The sequence below is a fragment of the Festucalex cinctus genome, chromosome 15 (genome assembly GCF_051991245.1).
Source record: "Festucalex cinctus isolate MCC-2025b chromosome 15, RoL_Fcin_1.0, whole genome shotgun sequence".
NCBI lineage: Eukaryota > Metazoa > Chordata > Actinopteri > Syngnathiformes > Syngnathidae > Festucalex > Festucalex cinctus.
In genome coordinates this window covers 20684239-20700537 of record NC_135425.1, presented here as the reverse complement: position 1 = coordinate 20700537, position 16299 = coordinate 20684239, and the positions used below count along the sequence as shown (strand labels likewise).

Sequence of the window (16299 nt, the reverse complement as noted above, 5' to 3'; positions counted from 1 at the left end):
TAACGAAAACAAAGCAAGGTATGAAAACGTCACGTACAAACTGGAGACATTTAAAGTTGATGACAGGAGAAAAAATACATATATATTCTCTAAATTTCGGCAATAGAATTAGCTTTAAGCAATTGCTCTCCATCAACACATAAAACAAACACTGTGGGTCTTTCTTACAGCTAAAAAAAAAAGAAGAAGCTTAACCTGGCTGACTTCCTCTCAGCTATCTACAGACAGAATGACTTCTTTCCTCCTAATTAACTCCCGTAAACATTATCCCATCCGTCGGCAGGATTAAACGCAGTCGTGGGGTGAAAGTGGCTTGTTGCCCCTTTGTTCAACCAATCAGCCGTGAACCAAATGAGGAACGAGGACACAAGAGGAAACTTTTCCTTTTGGCATTGAGAGGGAAGACGTGTGCAACCAACTTGTTGCAATTAGCGTTCGCCATTGTTGTGAAAACCAAGCCAAGAGGGACCAAAACATTCTGTGTCAATGTGTACCCTACCCTACTGTCTTATAGCCGACATGCTGTGTCATCATGTGAGACAGAGAGTGAGAGAGAGACAGTACATTTTTTCTGAACATAAAGCATTTGATATAATACTGTATTTCTTAACACTCACATTTCATCTGTTAGACCAGCACACTCGTATCCACTACAGCAGCCTCAAAATAACGTTGCTTCATTCTGACTGACGTTTCAGATTGCATGGCTTTTGTTCTATCATTTTGGTCACGCATGTTAACAAACAGCCCTAAAGAAAACGTGTTGGCTTATTAGTCAATACAAATGATAGAATCTTCTGTGGTTGGGTCAATCAAAACTTCAAAAGGGTGTTTGAGCGCCCTCTGTTGGGAAAACGTACATATGAGCATGTGAAGAAATTAAACAGACACCACCTTTTTTTTTTCTTTTTTTTTTCTAATCGCAACTTTATACTTCTTAGTTTCAAGCAATTACAATCGTTAAAATATTTCAGAAATCAGGTGGAGTCCTTGCTCATGCACTTCTATGGCCAGAAGATGGAGGTCTGCAATCTACAAAGTGATAAAAGGGAGAAAACCATGTGTCATGTCGCCAAAATGTGGTCGTTATCACTTCTTTTGGAATTGTACAAAGTTGAAATAAACTCCGAGGACTGACCTCTCTGGTATAATTTTGTTGATTGCTGGATCGAATGATCACTTTTTGGCACTCATTTCGGATCAGAGCTTCTATGGTGTCCTCAAAGGGGTCTTTGGTTCTTTCAAAAAATATGAGCTGCCTTTCAGCACTCTTCTTTCCCATCAAATGTCCTGAAATCGTGAGGAGCCGTGTTAAATGTCAGTCTGGATGAAAACTGTTATTAAATCTTGCTTTTAACTTTTTATTTGGTTGTATTCTCTGATTTATTACTTTGGTTGTATTCTCGTTTCCTAATTGTTTTATCTGCTTTGCGTTCTTTTATCATTCACCACTTTTGCTGACAGTCTACACTTAATTTCTCCCAAAATAAAGTACATTCATTTTTTAGCACCGTCAACTACATACAGTTTTTGGATTCTACTGGGAGTCCATTCTAAAGTTCATGTCAAAAAGTGATGTTTCTCTTACCGACTGCCCAGTGCCGTCCGCGTGGATTCATCTTCATCTTCCCAAGAGGTGCAGCGGGACAGTGGCAGCAGTGAAAAACAAGAAGGATCAAAGCCAGCCACAAAATGCCCGCTCGTCTTCTGTCCATGTTCAGTGATGGTCAGAGATCACAGCCGGTTGCGTTTTCATCCGTGCGCTTAATCGACGTGATCTGTGGAAAAAGCTACCACGGTCGGCGGAAGAAGCAGCAGCTGTCGCTATTCCTGTTGCCTTGGACGGGAGGGATGAAAGTAAAACATCCCTCCTGAAGCAGCTGGATGTCAGTTGGAGGATTTTTTTTTTTTTTTTTTTAGATCAGAAACCAGTTACCTCTTTTAAAATCCAATTTTGTCCTAGAAAAGACATGAAACGTGAAAAAGTCTACACACCCCTGTTCAAATGTCATTTTTTTTGTGATACGTATTCAAAAAAAAAAGAGACCAAGATAAATCGTTTCAAAACATTTTTGCACCCCAATGTGATCTTGGTGCTATAGAAATAAAGATTTGATTGATTGATTGATGCTTCTGTCAAAAAAAAAGAAAAAAAAAAGATTTCTGTGTACACATAAGGAAACACTAGAGGGCGATGTTGTGCAACAGAAGGGGGCCGAAACTTTTGCAGACTATCTTGTCAGCTATCTTGATTAAATGGCCATTTTTTCAAGAGGACAAAATGATTGATTTTCATCCCTTCACTTTCTTTACAACAGGGGTCTCAAAGTCAATTTATGTGGGGGCCGCTGGAAAAAAGGGGTTCAAGTTGTCAAAACAACAGTAGGAAGAAGAAGAAGAAGAATGCCAAGGAGGGAAATAGACAAAAAGACAGTAAGAAGCAACGCATTTTTAATAGGGATGTGCGAGTACCGATACCAGGTATCGGTATCGGGCCGATACCAGCATTTTTTCAAGTACTCGAGTACTCGTGACGCAGACGAGTACAAGCGACCGATGGCAGAGGGGGAAGACGTTAAGTGAGTCCTCCTTGCCTGTAACTGGCGCTAGCTTGCAGCAGGTTTTCACCAAAATTTCACCGGTTTGGAAAAACTTCAAAATTGTGAATCTTAAACTAAAAGAGCATTTTTTTTTTTTTTTTTTTTTTTTTTTTTTTTTAGCTTTAAGACTATTGAAGAGTGACTGTGCTGTTTTTGTTGTAAAAATTAAAGGAAATATATTTGTTTAAAAATATCTTTTAGTGTTTTTTTTTTTTATTTGTCAAAATGTACTACTGGTATCAGCAGTTGGTATCGGTATCGGTGAGTACTGAGGGTCTGAGCATCGGTATCAGTCTGAAAAAAAAACATCCCTAATTTTTAATGATGAATAAAATATGATTTTTATTATGTGCTGAATGACACATCGAGGGCCCGCATTAGCCAACTTATCACCGGTGTTTGGACGGATGCTGGTTCCTGCGAGTTCACATCTGCATGCCGTTTCCCCTCATATATACATGGGCGAATCTGGCTCATATTATGTAAGGAGGGCTACATATGTGGAAATAGAGGCCTATACAGTGTAAAAATGCAAAAATGCAAAAAGTGTAACAGTAAAAGTGTAAAAGTGCAAAAATAAGCTTATGCTATGCAGAACAAAATGAGGACAGGGTGCAAAAATGTACTAATACCATGTGAAACACTGGACAAGTATGGGGCTATACGCTCATGACAGGCAAGACAAAGAAAACGAGGTAAAAAAAAATGAAGGCCTTACACTATGAGACAAAAGAAAACCTTGATGCAAATATCGGCATTATACTGTGTTAGACAAAGGATGAATATCGGAGGGCATCAGAATGTTCATTGTGTTGAATACAAGAGCACAACAGGACCAATTAATTGGGTATATTCACAGAAGAATAGGATGCTAACGCCTCATTTTCTGCCTACTCGCATCCAGGGGGGGAAAAAAATGACGTCACATGACTTTGTCAGTGGGGGAGGGGAAGCTCGCTGTGCTCTCTCCTCCTGCACCGAATGTGTCACACCGTCGAGGGGAAGGAAGCACCACTCGGGCCTTTCAATACACGTACATGCACATATCATCCCTGCCTTGCTAATAGCGTCGGTTCGTGTCGCCTGACAAATGAAACCGTTGACACAATAAAGGCTGCGAGTTGTGCGAGGCTGCCAGGTATGTCGAGGACTTGTAAGCAAGGCCCAATGAGGGACAGTCAGGTAGCTTAGCATCTTTGTTTGCCCAATCTTTGTAACATAAGAATCACAAGAAAGTGATGCTGTTTTCTGGAGCCAGAAAATTAACAGTGCAGTCCATTTTACCTGTAGGCTTCATTAACTCATTCACTCCCAGCCATTTTCACAGAAGCAGTTCCGTTCGCTCCCGGCTATTTTACTGGATTTTGACTGATTTTGCAAGGCCCACAGAATATTGTGTTCAATTGCTATAAAAGCATGGAACCTACCAAAAGAAAGATTAAAGTCTCTTCTTTCATCAGGAAAAAAAAGAAATTTCCATCTGTTTCCGTATTGCAGCAATTAGCATTAGAAGAGAGCTAAGTTTCATCAGTTTTCACAAATCTATTTAAAATTGTAAGTAATTGAGCTTTTTTTCTAGATGGCCCTGGTTGATCTCCTTTGCTCTGCTGCCACCTGGTGGCCGTTTGTGTAATAACTACCATTTCTGCAACCGTTCTTTGCAGCTGAGAGGCTGCATCAAAGCCTTCTGTATGCTCTAGTATAAAAAAAAAACAAGAAAACGTATAAATACGTCTTTGGGACACTTACAACATTAAAAAAAAACGTATTTACACGTTATTGGGAGCAAATTAGTTAATGCCCTACTTTTATAGGGCTAATGACACCCTAGTGACCTTAGTTAATTCAACCTCACGTATAGTCTCTATACACACACAAGTCCCACTTAATCGTAATGGGATGAAATGCAATGCTTAAAGGTCTATTACATGAAAAGGGAGCTCGTATTGACAGCCTTATTAGACGTTCCCCGATTATTTCTCCCACTCCGTCTCCCCCACCTCCATCTGCCTCCCTCTCTCTCTCTTCTTCCTCTGCACCAGCTGCTGCTCCAGAGCCAGAGTGGAGAGTCCCTTCACCACCACCACCACCACCACCACCACCACCTCCAACGACAGAGACAAAAGGCCTGATTCGCCTGCTGAACACTGCACCCCCCCCTTCCATCCACACTTTCCCCCTACTTCCATCCTTCCCTTCATGAATGTCCGTGAAGGTGGCAAGCGGTGGCCAAAGGCGGAAAGGAGGCCCGGACTGGGAGTGAAGCAGAGTGGGAGGAGGGGGAGGAGGGGGAGGAGGAAGAAGATGGAGGCTGGAGTGGCTGGGGTAAGACACCAAGGCAGGTGCTGAGGCCTCGACAGGAAGACATCAATTTTCCAGTGTGGGGGGAAAAAAGATCTTGCTGGGTATGCAATATTTAGCTATGTATTTTGCATGTGCATGTTTACGTGGATGCATGTATCCGTGGGGGCGTGTAAGGGGGGTGTTGGCATCTGTTTGGTAGTTGCACGACGACTCCGTGTTTGCCCATGCCACACTTTCTTGAGGATCAAGCACTTTGGATATGGAGTAGGTGCATGGATACCCAACGTTTGCCCATGCCACTAGTTCTTGGGGATGAAGGGGTGAGGAGACCTTCTTTTTTTTTTAAGCGCATGGAGACCCAGCGTTTGGCTATTTTTGGTGTTCAGAAAACACAACCAGCATGATCACGTTAACTGATTGAACCTCACGTCTTTCCGTTGTCATCAGTCCAACATCCAGACCTGCAAACTTCACCTCTCATCTTGACTTCCACAACACAAATCGTAAATATTATTTCCTTCCCTGTTGTCGTTCATATACTACTAAATATTTGATTTACTTTCCACAAAGGTGTCTGATCCTCAGCATCATTTTCCATAAGACAAAAGCAAAAACGAGAAGCGCTGTCCTGGGAGTAGAGCATTCCGTCTTCTTCCTGTGTGCTCTTGAGGCCGCAATGCAGCGCCGGGCTTTATGTCGGGGGCGAGGAGAACTAGCTGAAACCAGTTTGAGGCAGACAGAGAGCCGGCGGGAACAATGCTGTCTCTGTGCTCCTCCGAGAGATACGGGCGGTTTTGCGCGCCAATCCAATGGCGGCCCCGTCGCATCCCGGCCGCCGGCTACCACGGAGCAAGCGCCGACCCTGCGGCGGTTCGCTATGCGGCGAAGACTCGCAGCAGCGAGATTTGGGAAGGGACGAGGGCAGGGGGGGGGGCTGCCTGGAAGTCTGTGAATCTGCAGCCCAGACACACACCCATACACGCACACACACAGAGCAGGATATATGTCTTGTTTGTATGTCTGAGTGCAGCCAGTGCTTCAGAAAATGACAAAAGCGGATCCTTCCCAGGACCACCAGCACTTAGCACAACCCTGGATGTAACCTGACCCTGACTTCTGGGCCTTTTGTGAAGAGGCAGGATTTTTTTGTTGTTGTTGCTGCTGCTTCAGTCAGGGTGGCGCATGGCTTTTCGAGGGTTAGCAGTGTAGTGAATGTTTGTTGCAGGATGGGGAAAAAAGGAAAGGAGGAGGGTTTGGCTAGTGGCTACGGTGGAACGGGTCGAGAGGGTGAGGAGTAGCTGATTTTCTTCGCATGTTTCCACAACTAATCTTCATTTTACTGACATGGTGGCGACGTCGCAGTGTGTGGATGTGGGTTGGCAGTGACGCATGAGTCTGAAAGAGGTGATCTGTGTGGATTATTCGACATATTTGCGTGTATTGAACATTCATTTTCAGTATTAGACGTCTCTGGCTTGCTGCTCCCACCAGGCCTCAATCTCTCTCTCTCTCTCTCTCTCTCTCTCTCGCTCTCGCTCTCTCTCTCTCTCTGCTATTGCAGCAGCCATTTTCATTTCACTTTCATTGCTAGTCAGTGCCTTTCCCTCCACCCCCACTCTGCCTGCACTGAAATCCCCCATCATCTGGACTGTTAATATAACTGGGACTAAAAAAAAAAAAAAAAAAACAGTAGATTTTGGTTGCCAATCATATGGCACAATGAGCAGAAGTGGTTATGATGGAACTAGTCCCCAACAAGCATGATAGAAACAGTGAGCATGTTCATATTTCATAGTAGTACAACCCACTGAGAAAAACAAAAAACAATACCACTTTTGAAATAGAAATGCACAAGATGTGTTCCTGGATGCTGGATAAGCTGAGGTTTGTTAACATTTAGAAACACTTTTCAATGTTTTAAGTAATAGTTTAACATTATTTCAAAGTGTATTTAAAAAAGGACATTAACAAATAAAACATTCAATTGCCTGTTCACCCCTTGATGATGATGGTGGTCACAAACATTCAGAGGGAGGATTACTGAAGACGTATTAGAAAAAAAACAAAAAAACGCAGTAAATCTATAACAGTGGGGAACGATTTTTGTTGAGTTTTGACTGACAGTTGTTTTAAACAATTTTTTGGACGCAAAACCCAAAACTGATCTCATTTTTTCTCGATCATGTCTGTTAAAAAATATTAAATAAATGTGTACATATGTAAATAAAACACAATGGACTGGTTACAAGCTTTGAAAACTTAAAAAAAAAAAAAAAAAAAAAAAAAAAAACACCCAAAAAAAACAGCACCATAAAAATATATGAACTTACAACGGTATGCCCGTGGTTACAAGGTATAAGAAAAAAGTCAGCATTAAACCTCTTAATTTTTGATACGCTAGCTTTCTTTTTACAGCTATTGATAGTACTGACCAATACGGAGCTGCGATCAACAAGTCTGGACCGGTGTTAATTAACACTGGATTTCATCCTGCGCAACCCAAAATACCATTAAAATGACCATTAAACACAACATTTTATGTCATTAAAAGAATCAGCGAGAGTGTCATATTAGGTCAATCCATTAAGTCTATATTATTATCTGCCCATTACAGGTGAGGTCCTAATTACATCAGGTAAAGGAACATGGGAGATATGAAGACACCAGACTTTGACGACCTCCTGGCTGCCTTCGACATCCCCGACATGGTGGATCCTAAAGCTGCAATTGAATCTGGCCAGCAAGATGACCATGACGACAAAGTCAAGCAAGCCAAAAGTGGGTCAACAACCAATGAAGATGTTGGTGTAAGTGTCATCGTCAAGAATATTAGAAATGTGGATACGAGTCAGCATGTGGGAACCCTGTTAGAAAAGGATTTGCAGTTCCACTCCCAACCTCATTTGATAAGAATTGGCAATAAACTTCAAAATGGCTTCTTGACTTCCACGCCATCGGGCGTTCAATGCACCAAAAATGGATGGGATCCTTCCGATGTGGATGGAAATGCAGCCTGCGATCAGTTCAGTCCAATCTCCAGTGCGGAAGAGTTTGAGGAGGACAAGATTGAAGTAAGTGAGCGAGGACATTCACCTCAAAAGTCCACGAGCAAGAAAGAGAGGCAGCATTCGCACTATCCTGCATCAGTGGAGAAAGTTTCAAAGTCCAAAACAAAGGACTTCAAACCAGATCAGAATAACAACCAAGATATCACTTTGGAAGGTTCTGTGTTCAATAACAACTCTCAATCGAGTTTGTTTCAAGAAGAACCCAAGGAAACTCTTCACTTTACACATACAAAAAAGGAGAATGAACAAACAGCCCAAACCCAGTCAAAGACATCTGCAAAACTTTCTTCTTGTATTGCAGCTATTGCCGCTCTCAGCGCTAAAAAGGAAAAAACTACCGACTACATTTCAGATTCTCCTATTACAGAGGCAGACTCAAACCAAGAGAGCGAAAATTCCAGAGCTCCAGTCAAGAAACGTGAGCAGGAATCAGCACTGGAGTTAGCGAAGCGCCTGCTTTCAGGACCGCCGGATAGTCCCTCCAGTGTCAATAGTGAGAGCAGCAGCACCGACACCACACAGGTCATTCCAAAAGTCAGGATAAAAACGATCAAGACCTCTTCTGGACAGATCAAACGCACAGTCACACGAGTCATCCCAGACTTGGATCTCGGCAGAGTGAATAAAGGAGATCATTTTGGAAACGGCTTAACAGTAAAGGCTACCAGTGGCGCATTTATTTCATCTTCCACAATGTCCACGTTGCCAACTACAGTTGTCGCAACCCGCGGAGGACCATCGATTGAAATAACTAAGCAGATGACCATCAAACCAGTAGCGACAGCCTTCCTGCCAGTCTCAGCTGTCAAGACTGCCGGTTCCCAAGTGATTAACCTGAAGCTGTCGAATAACACCACAGTCAAGGCGACCGTCATTCCAGCTGCCTCGGTACAAAGCGCCAGCAATGCCATCCTTAAAGCGGCAAGCGCCATACAACAACAGACTGTCATGGTCCCGGCTTCCAGTCTGGCTAATGCCAAACTTGGACCAAAGACAGTCCATTTTAGCAATCTTAATCTTCTCTCCAAGAATGTGTCCCCTGCTAAGAACGTGTCCTCGTCCTCCAAGCAGCCATCCCAAGGACTTAAACAGCAAGCACTTCTCACGGGCCAGTCTTCGAAGAAACTCTCCAGGGTTCAAGTGTTCAGCAGCTCTCAAAGCTCCGTAGTTGACGCTTTTAATAAAGTTTTGAGTAGCTTAAACCCCGTTCCCGTATATGTCCCAAACCTCTCTCCGCCAACCTCAGCCTGTATTTCCCTTCCCGCTCGCGGCTACCGGTGCCTGGAGTGCGCCGATTCCTTTGCTCTTGAGAAGAGCCTGACCCAACACTATGAACGTCGCAGTGTGCGGATTGAAGTTACCTGCAACCACTGCTCGAAAAGTCTCGTCTTTTACAACAAATGCAGTCTGCTGTCTCATGCTCGGAGCCATAAGGACAAAGGCGTTGTCATGCAGTGCTCACACTTAATATTAAAACCGATCCCTGCAGACCAGATGATAACACCATCGCCCACCATCACAGACAGCAACTCCTCCGTCTCTGATGCGCAGGCATTACCGAGTCCAACCACAGGAAAAGTTCCAAGCGGTGGGTCACAAAGCGCAGTGATTTCAACTCCAAGCAGTACTCGTATGGAGGCAGCCATGCCCTTAGAGGACGATGCATCAAAGCTCTGCAGGCACAGCCTCACGTGTTTGGAATGTAATGAAACGTTCCAGGACGACAGCTCACTAGCAACGCATTATCAACAAGTTCTGGAGACCGGTGGGCAGGTATGGTACATGAAGCTGCTTTTAATATACAGAAAACCCCCATTTATCATAGGGGATATCTTCCAGACCCATCCTCAATACTTCCATCCATCCACCTTTTTAACCGCTCACTCCTCACAAGGGGCGCGGGGGTGCTGGAGCCTATCCCAGCTGGCTTTGGTCAGTAGGCGGCGTACACTCTGAACTGGTTGCCAGCCAATCGCATATCCTCAATAAATAGGTGAAAATAGGCCATACAGAAAACATTATTTTTAGTAGTTTTACAACTCTCACACCTTTTTCAAGAAATCAAACTTATGATGAAAATGCTCATTTAAAGGCCCTAATTAGCATAAATTGACAAAAAAGTTTTCATTTTTTTTAAAGGGACAGACTGATATTTTTCTCAGAAGTTATTCAAACTTTGATATAACATCCATCCATCCATCCATTTTCTTGACCGCTTATTCCTCACAAGGGTCGCGGGGGGTGCTGGCGCCTATCTCAGCTGGCTCTGGGCAGTAGGCGGGGGACACCCTGGACTGGTTGCCAACCAATCACAGGGCACACAGAGACGAACAACCATCCACACTCACACGCACACCTCGGGACAATTCGGAGCGCCCAATTAACCTGCCATGCATGTCTTTGGAATGTGGGAGGAGACCGAGTTTGATATAACATATCAAACAATTAGCAATTCTTTTCTTGTAAGGATTCTAGAGGCATTTGGGACATACATTTGTCATGTTTTTTTGTGTGTTTTTTTTAGAAACTTCCACCAAGATGGCAGCCCATTTTCACGTTGCTACTTGAAATCTATCACATTCAAAATCTGCACCAGTGGAGTTTCACTGTACACTTGAGATTTTAAACAGATAAATAACTTGCACAACATTTTTGCAATAGCCATCTTGTCTATCTTCCTTTCTCTGTTCTCTCAGAAAACTTGCACCGTCTGCCAAATGCTTCTCCCAAACCATTGCAGTTTTCTATCCCATCAACGAATCCACCAGCACAAGTCTCCATACGTTTGTCCCGAATGTGGCGCGAGCTGTCGTTCTGTCCACTTCCAGTCCCACGTCACCAAGAACTGCCTGCACTACACCCGAAGAGCCGGCTACCGGTTCGTCTCTTCAACTGAACCTCTCAGCTCATGACAAATGGGAGCAAATACAAGTCATGAGTTGATACTTTTCGTCAGGTTTGACTTGGACTAACTCGTTCCTTTCCCCCCCCCACCCATTAGCTGTATCCACTGTAGTGTGATCTTCGCTGATGTTGCGACTCTGAAGTCGCACGTCCAAACTTCACACTGTGAGATCTTCTATAAATGTCCGCTTTGTCCCATGGCCTTCAAGTCCGCGCCAGCAACACACTCGCATGCGTACACGCAGCATCCTGGATTGAAAGCGGGAGAGCCCAAGTGAGTCTTGTGTTCCATTGCATTGAAGAATTGCCACGAACGCTGCAACTTGATAGCCACAACCAAATTGCAGGAAAATCGCCCTTTCTCTTTCAACAGTTGAAGGATTTGTGAGTTTAGACATGGTTGATTAACTTGGTTGTTGTTGTTCCATATGGAAACTGCTGACTTCACTAGCTCCTCATTAGCAGGTGTAACAAATTAGGGGGTCTATTCACTATGAATGCGCTGCGTCCGGTAATAGCGCGAAATATTGCACCACAACTGCACCCGCAGTCTGCGCCCAGTTACCAACCTATTCACTAAGGATATCATTCTAATCGTATACGGGCAAAAGCACGCCCACAAAACTGACAGCTTGGAGCAAACTTGCACCTGATTTACCACACATGGCAATGGATTTGCGCCAAGAACATGGTTGTTATAGTTAACAGTTGCGAGAAAGATGAATTATCAGAAAGCGAGGTTGGACCGAGAGTAAGCGTTTATCGCGCCGTTAAGCTGTACAGAGCAGAGGACGACAACGGCGTCATTCATTCATAAAGTGCAAATTATTGGCGCGATTGTTTTTAAAAAAAAAAATTTTCATATTGCATCTGGCACGTAAAAATGATCGGAAAATGCCTCCCCGCCATTGCCGATCAGCCTGGGTTATGTTATGTGTCCTAAACCAATATAGAAAAATGTCCCCTTCCCTCTCTCTCTCTCTCTGCGTGATCAGCCAGAGAGGGACGTGCACCATGCGTCTCCACACCATGCACTGCTGTCATGATCATGGTTGCGGCAGGTTTATACATGCTTTCCATAAACGTTATTTGCGTCACACAAACTCGGTGTGGCTATTAGCGCTGGCGTTAGTTATTAGACACTGTCTATCAATGAGTCTCATTTGCATTGGGGTGGGCATATTTTGCGTAAATGTATGCAAATTACCTAATTTACATACGCGCAAATAACACCGGCGCACCGGGGCGCAATCTGGTTGGCAGCGCACTTAGTGACGGATTTCCCCATCTGCGCGTATTTAGTGAATTAGGCGCTCCTGGATTGCTCCATTTTTACCGGTTAGCGCCGTGCAAAGGCAACGGAAACCTTTAGTGAATAGGCCCCTAAGTGTGATGATCCGGTATTCTCAAAAATTCAATGAATTATGTCATTTTTTTGTTTTTTGTTTTAAGGACGCTGCCTTTCTTCTATCCGACAGGCTTATCTACAAGTGTTCTATGTGTGATACTGTATTCACACTGCAGTCTCTGCTCAACTCACACTTTGACCAGCATGTTGTCAATCATAAAGTTCCTGTCTTCAAATGCCCCGACTGCTCCATGCAATATGCGCAGAAACAGCTCATGATGGACCATATAAAGGTAGGAGCTCAATATGTTACACCAAAAAATCTATTTCATGACACGTCAATTCAGTTCAATAAATGAAACTTCGCCAGGCCATCCATGGAACGTTGAAGACCATTGAGGCTCCATCAAACTTGGGGCTTAACCTCCCTCTCAGCACAAAGTCAACAAATCCAAACAACCCCAACAATGGCCCCAATAACAACAACAAAGATGGAGGACACGCCAATGGTCAAAACAAGGATGTAAATAAAGCACCACCATCACCAAAAAAAGCCAACAAAAACAGCTCAGGGGGACTTAAGAAAGCTGATTCAGGGTATACATGTGGAGAATGCAACACCGTCTTCACTCCCAAGGAGGTTTTTGTGGCTCACATGAAACGTCAACATGGCAAGGTAAATGTCTTGGAAACGTTTGCCATGTTAAGTTGGAGAATCACAATCTTCCTCTATCACGTTAGACATTGAAGAAGCACCCGTGCCGACTGTGCGAGAAGTCCTTCAGTTCCACCCACAGTCTTTGTCGACACAACCGCCTCAAACACAAGGGGGTCCGCAAAGTCTACACTTGCCCGTGAGTACAAGCTAAAGTGATTTGTAATGTACGTGCAAAAGTGCCAGGCAGTGAAGCAAAAAGGGAAATTTTGGATTGTAAGTCAAATACAGAAGTTGGCGGACTCTGAGAACCGAGCTAAAAAGCTGTTCTGGCATTAGTCACCAGTACTTTTGTAGTACTAAAAAGAAAACGTGATGTTGAATAATGCTAGGAAGTGAGGTAGATCTACTAACCTGCCTTCACGCCAGAAATTTTACTTAGAATTTCAAGTTTTGAACATCCACCATGTAAGTAAATTAAGAGAAATTGGACCTGCTGTAAACTATGGTCGACCCAAGTCCTGGTAAATGTGGAGTAGTTAAGTCAACCAGTTTGTAAACTAGCTTAATTGTAACTTACTTTTTGCCTCACAACATTAAAGCAGAAGTCAACCTTAAACATTTCTTCATAAGAATATGTTATATGTGACCTCACTAGTCTAAACACGACAGTATGATTAATATTACATTTGTAGAGTATGAATTATGAAGCAAAATCCAGTCGTTTTTGCCCATCTCAGGGGGCAGCCATTTTGCCACTTGCTGTCAACTGATGATGACATCACAGTTACTCAGGGCTCAGGCAACGGCCAATCACAGCTCACCTGTTTTCTGAAGCTGAGCTGTGATTGGTTGTTACCTGAGACCTGCAGTGATGTCATTTTCACTCGACATCAAGTGGCAAAATGGCCGCCTTCTGATATTGATAAAAACTGCTGGATTTTGCTTGGCAAAAGCCGGACATTTTATATCTACCTCAGGGGGCGGCCATTTTGTCACTTACTGCTGACTGAAGATGAAATCACAGGTGCTCAGGTCTCAGGTAACGACCAATCACAGCTCAACTGTTTTCTGAAGCTGAGCTGTGATTGGTTGTAAAAATGGCTGGATTTTGCCGCTTAACTCATATTCCACAAATGTAATATTAATCAGAATGTCATGTTTAGACTAGTGAGGTCACATATAACATATTATTGTCAAGAAATGTTTAAGGTTGACTTAATTCATATTCCACTCATGCAATATTAACCACAATACCGTATTTAGACTAGTGGGGCTGCATAAAACAAATTGTCAATCATTTTTTACGGGGTTGCCTTCCTTTTTAAGCACACTCGACCAAGCGACGGCTGGTCACTCGAAAGAACTGAATCTGAATCTTGATAAACAAAACAGGGAAGTCAGACCAAATAATAAACAATGCCAATGCAAATAAAAGAGGTCATGAACAGCTTATTGGGAGTGTGACTGTGATTTGATTGCACTTTAACAGGCACTGCCCGACTCTCAGTCAGCCGTTCACAAAGAGAGTGCTGCTGGATCAGCACATTCGGTTGATGCATGGCACCTCAGAAGAGAAGACCGCAACCTCTGATACCAAGGAGGATTTGGCAGATAAGAAATTGGTGGGGAAATAAACGTTTATTTGTACTTCACGTGTCCAGCCACTTTCTAAGAAATCTTTTTTTTAAATGTTATTCACAGACCGACAGCCCCAAAAGAAAGAACGAAGACCGTGAGGGGTCTCCAGGTTTCAACCCAAGGAGTTTGGATTCCCAACCGTTGAAGCGTCTCAAGGTGAACATCCCCAAAGTTCACAGGTGCGCCGTCTGCGGCTTCACCACGGAGGACGTCGCCGCCTTCCACAAGCACATCCCGCAGCACAAGTCGGACGGCTCGTCCGACCAGTGCCAGGAGTGCGGCCTGTGCTACACCTCGCCCCGCTCCAAGGCCCGACACCTCTTCATCGTGCACCGGCTGAAGGAGAAAGGCCTCCACCGATTCAGGGGTCAGGATGACGACGAGAGCCAGAGGGAGAACCAACTGGACGTTACGGCGGACGGCGACGACGACGGGATGCCGAAGACCAAATGCAAAGTTTGCGGGAAGCTGTTTGAGACGGAGGCCAACCTGAACACTCACATGAGGACGCACGGCATGGCGTTCATCAAGGCCAAAAGACTCAGTTCGGCTGAGAAATAAAACAAATACTCAACTCACGTGGTCCTATACTATGTACAAAATACTGCAATATTCTATGTCCTCGCACCGAACATGTAAAACACAGTATATGAGATCGACTTTTTGTTTTTAATTTGAACAAAACAGTTTTTGTACTTCATGTTTTTACAGACTTGAATTGATTTTTATAGAAGAGCATTTTATTTTGAACGGTTTGCACTGTTGCGTAGAGCTACATAATGTATGACTGTAGAATATTGTCATTGTGAAATTGTCAACATAAACACAGGTATTTTTCAAATCTGATATTTTCTATGGCTTTTGGCCTTTTTGTCCACGGAAATTAGCTTCAGCAGAATCCAGTTTTTAACTAGTTTGACGGTCCCCTTTAAGCAACAACACAATTTTGTTCTATTATCTTATTCTGCTGAACTTTATTTAACAGCAGAATACGTCCAATGACGATAGCGCCGCTCTGTGCGTGTGAAAAAATTTTTTTTCCCCCTTTTTCCAATAAGCTTACCTGTGTATGCCTTTCAGTCAACGTTATTCTTACTCATTGGTACATTAAAGAATGTAAACGTGGCTGTTACACTTGAATTGTCGACATTGTAACAGCCACAACTATCGATAAGCTGTCGGATAGAAGGGACGCTACTTTTTGACAATTAAGACTTTAGTCTCTCGCTGTAAAACTGCATGTGAGACTGAGAAGCAGTCTGTGAATTAGAATGTTGTCTTGTTGCTGCTACTGTTGCTGCTGTTTTTTATTTTATTTTATTTTATTAGACAATTCAGATGCTTACGCTGGTTTTTATGTCAATAAAAGGTGAAAGCAAGGAAAAAGATGTTATCAACTTCTAACAAGACGGTAGACGTTACTTTCTCTCAATTACTTATTTAAAAAAAAAATAAAAAAAAAATAAGAGTAACTATCATGGGTTTTTGAAGCAAGCGCACCCTCTAGTGGTCAATGCTGAATTTTATTCAACTCAACGCGACATTAAACATTAACCAACACGAAAATACGCCTCAAACTGAACTCCAGAAAATCACTAGGATTATTTTTCATAAAGAAACAGTGTGTAGAATTGAGTGCCATCTAGTGGTGAACTAATACAATGCAACACCTCAGTTTGAAGTGTGTACATTTTGGCGCACATGCATGAGTCAAACAGTGCCTCAAGAGAGAACACAAATCACAAGCCTACCACTAATATGTTCACGAAGTTCTTCTCC

At 43.3% G+C, this 16299-nt stretch overlaps 2 protein-coding genes across 3 annotated transcripts; one reads left to right on the top strand and one right to left on the bottom strand.

The window, feature by feature from the left end:
- Nucleotides 1–960: 960 nt before the first annotated feature.
- On the bottom strand, nucleotides 961–1824 carry grp (gastrin-releasing peptide). The gene is made up of 3 exons (XM_077498388.1): nucleotides 1589–1824; nucleotides 1139–1290; nucleotides 961–1032 (listed from the first exon to the last, which is right to left on the bottom strand). Exons 1-3 carry the CDS (start codon nucleotides 1713–1715, stop codon nucleotides 961–963), a joined length of 351 nt encoding a protein of 116 aa, XP_077354514.1. The 5' UTR covers nucleotides 1716–1824.
- Nucleotides 1825–4693: 2869 nt separating this feature from the next.
- znf532 (zinc finger protein 532) lies at nucleotides 4694–15864 on the top strand. Of its 2 annotated transcripts, none has more exons than XM_077497227.1 (9): nucleotides 4694–5005; nucleotides 7519–9745; nucleotides 10669–10850; nucleotides 10974–11150; nucleotides 12355–12517; nucleotides 12595–12900; nucleotides 12966–13078; nucleotides 14372–14504; nucleotides 14584–15864. In XM_077497227.1, exons 2-9 carry the CDS (start codon nucleotides 7550–7552, stop codon nucleotides 15079–15081), a joined length of 3768 nt encoding a protein of 1255 aa, XP_077353353.1. In that variant the 5' UTR covers nucleotides 4694–5005; nucleotides 7519–7549; the 3' UTR covers nucleotides 15082–15864. The 2 variants fall into 2 exon arrangements, with proteins under 2 accessions (XP_077353353.1, XP_077353354.1); XM_077497228.1 differs by lacking the exon at nucleotides 4694–5005 and adding an exon at nucleotides 5575–6191.
- Nucleotides 15865–16299: the final 435 nt, after the last annotated feature.

Excerpts from the sequence above, each read along its gene's own strand:
- grp (XM_077498388.1), bottom strand. The coding sequence starts at position 1,715 with ATGGACAGAAGACGAGCGGGCATTTTGTGGCTGGCTTTGATCCTTCTT. Across the intron at positions 1,291-1,588 it reads CGGACGGCACTGGGCAGTCG|GACATTTGATGGGAAAGAAG; the intron begins GTAAGAGAAACA and ends TCACGATTTCAG. Across the intron at positions 1,033-1,138 it reads AACAAAATTATACCAGAGAG|ATTGCAGACCTCCATCTTCT; the intron begins GTCAGTCCTCGG and ends ATCACTTTGTAG.
- znf532 (XM_077497227.1), top strand. The coding sequence starts at position 7,550 with ATGGGAGATATGAAGACACCAGACTTTGACGACCTCCTGGCTGCCTTC. Across the intron at positions 11,151-12,354 it reads TTGAAAGCGGGAGAGCCCAA|GCTTATCTACAAGTGTTCTA; the intron begins GTGAGTCTTGTG and ends TCTATCCGACAG. Across the intron at positions 12,518-12,594 it reads TCATGATGGACCATATAAAG|GCCATCCATGGAACGTTGAA; the intron begins GTAGGAGCTCAA and ends AAACTTCGCCAG.